Source organism: Monoraphidium neglectum (assembly GCF_000611645.1).
Source record: "Monoraphidium neglectum strain SAG 48.87 unplaced genomic scaffold scaffold01899, whole genome shotgun sequence".
Taxonomy (NCBI): Eukaryota; Viridiplantae; Chlorophyta; class Chlorophyceae; order Sphaeropleales; family Selenastraceae; genus Monoraphidium; species Monoraphidium neglectum.
This window is the reverse complement of record NW_014011729.1, coordinates 10,874-11,404: the sequence shown is the minus strand read 5'-3', so window position 1 is coordinate 11,404 and position 531 is coordinate 10,874. Positions and strand designations below refer to the sequence as shown.

The window sequence follows — 531 nt, the reverse complement described above, 5'->3', positions numbered from 1 at the left end:
CCCGCCGATGCCGCCGCCGGCCGCCAGCACCAGCGTGCCGGCCGCCAGCGCAAACATGAGCACGTCCGCATGGCTCAGGGGCCACAGCGCCTTGTGGGGGGACGACGGCCCGCGGGCGGGCGCGGGCACTGCCGCGGCCGGGGCGGGGGCGTCGCTCCCGCCTGGAAGGGCTGCCACGTCAGCGACCTGCTGCGGGGCACTGGGCTGCTGTAGTTGTGCCCATTGCTGGTGCCCCTGCTGCTGAAGATGCTGCTGCTGACGTTGCTGCTGAAGCTGCTGCTGCTGCTGCTGCTGTTGCTGCTGCAACTGTTGCTCCTGCACCGGCGGCTGTAGCTCCCACTGCAGCGGCGGCGCCGTGCCAGGCGTGCCCGCCAGGCGGGCAGCAGTGTCGGGCGCCGCAGCCTTGGCGGCCGGCCTGGTCACTGCGGCGCCGCTCAACGTCCCCACTTCTCCCGCGCTGGGATTCATTCCAGAGACCAATCCGCACGATAGCGCCGCCACCAGGGCGACCAGCGCCCCTGGACGCGCCAT

General features: G+C 72.7%; 1 protein-coding gene across 1 annotated transcript; it reads right to left on the bottom strand.

Moving 5' to 3' along the window:
* Positions 1 to 30: 30 nt before the first annotated feature.
* On the bottom strand, positions 31 to 531 carry MNEG_9331 (hypothetical protein; the record flags this gene model as incomplete). The annotated part of the gene is made up of 1 exon (XM_014042199.1): positions 31 to 531. A coding segment is annotated over one exon (501 nt), but the record flags the coding sequence as incomplete, so codon positions are not given.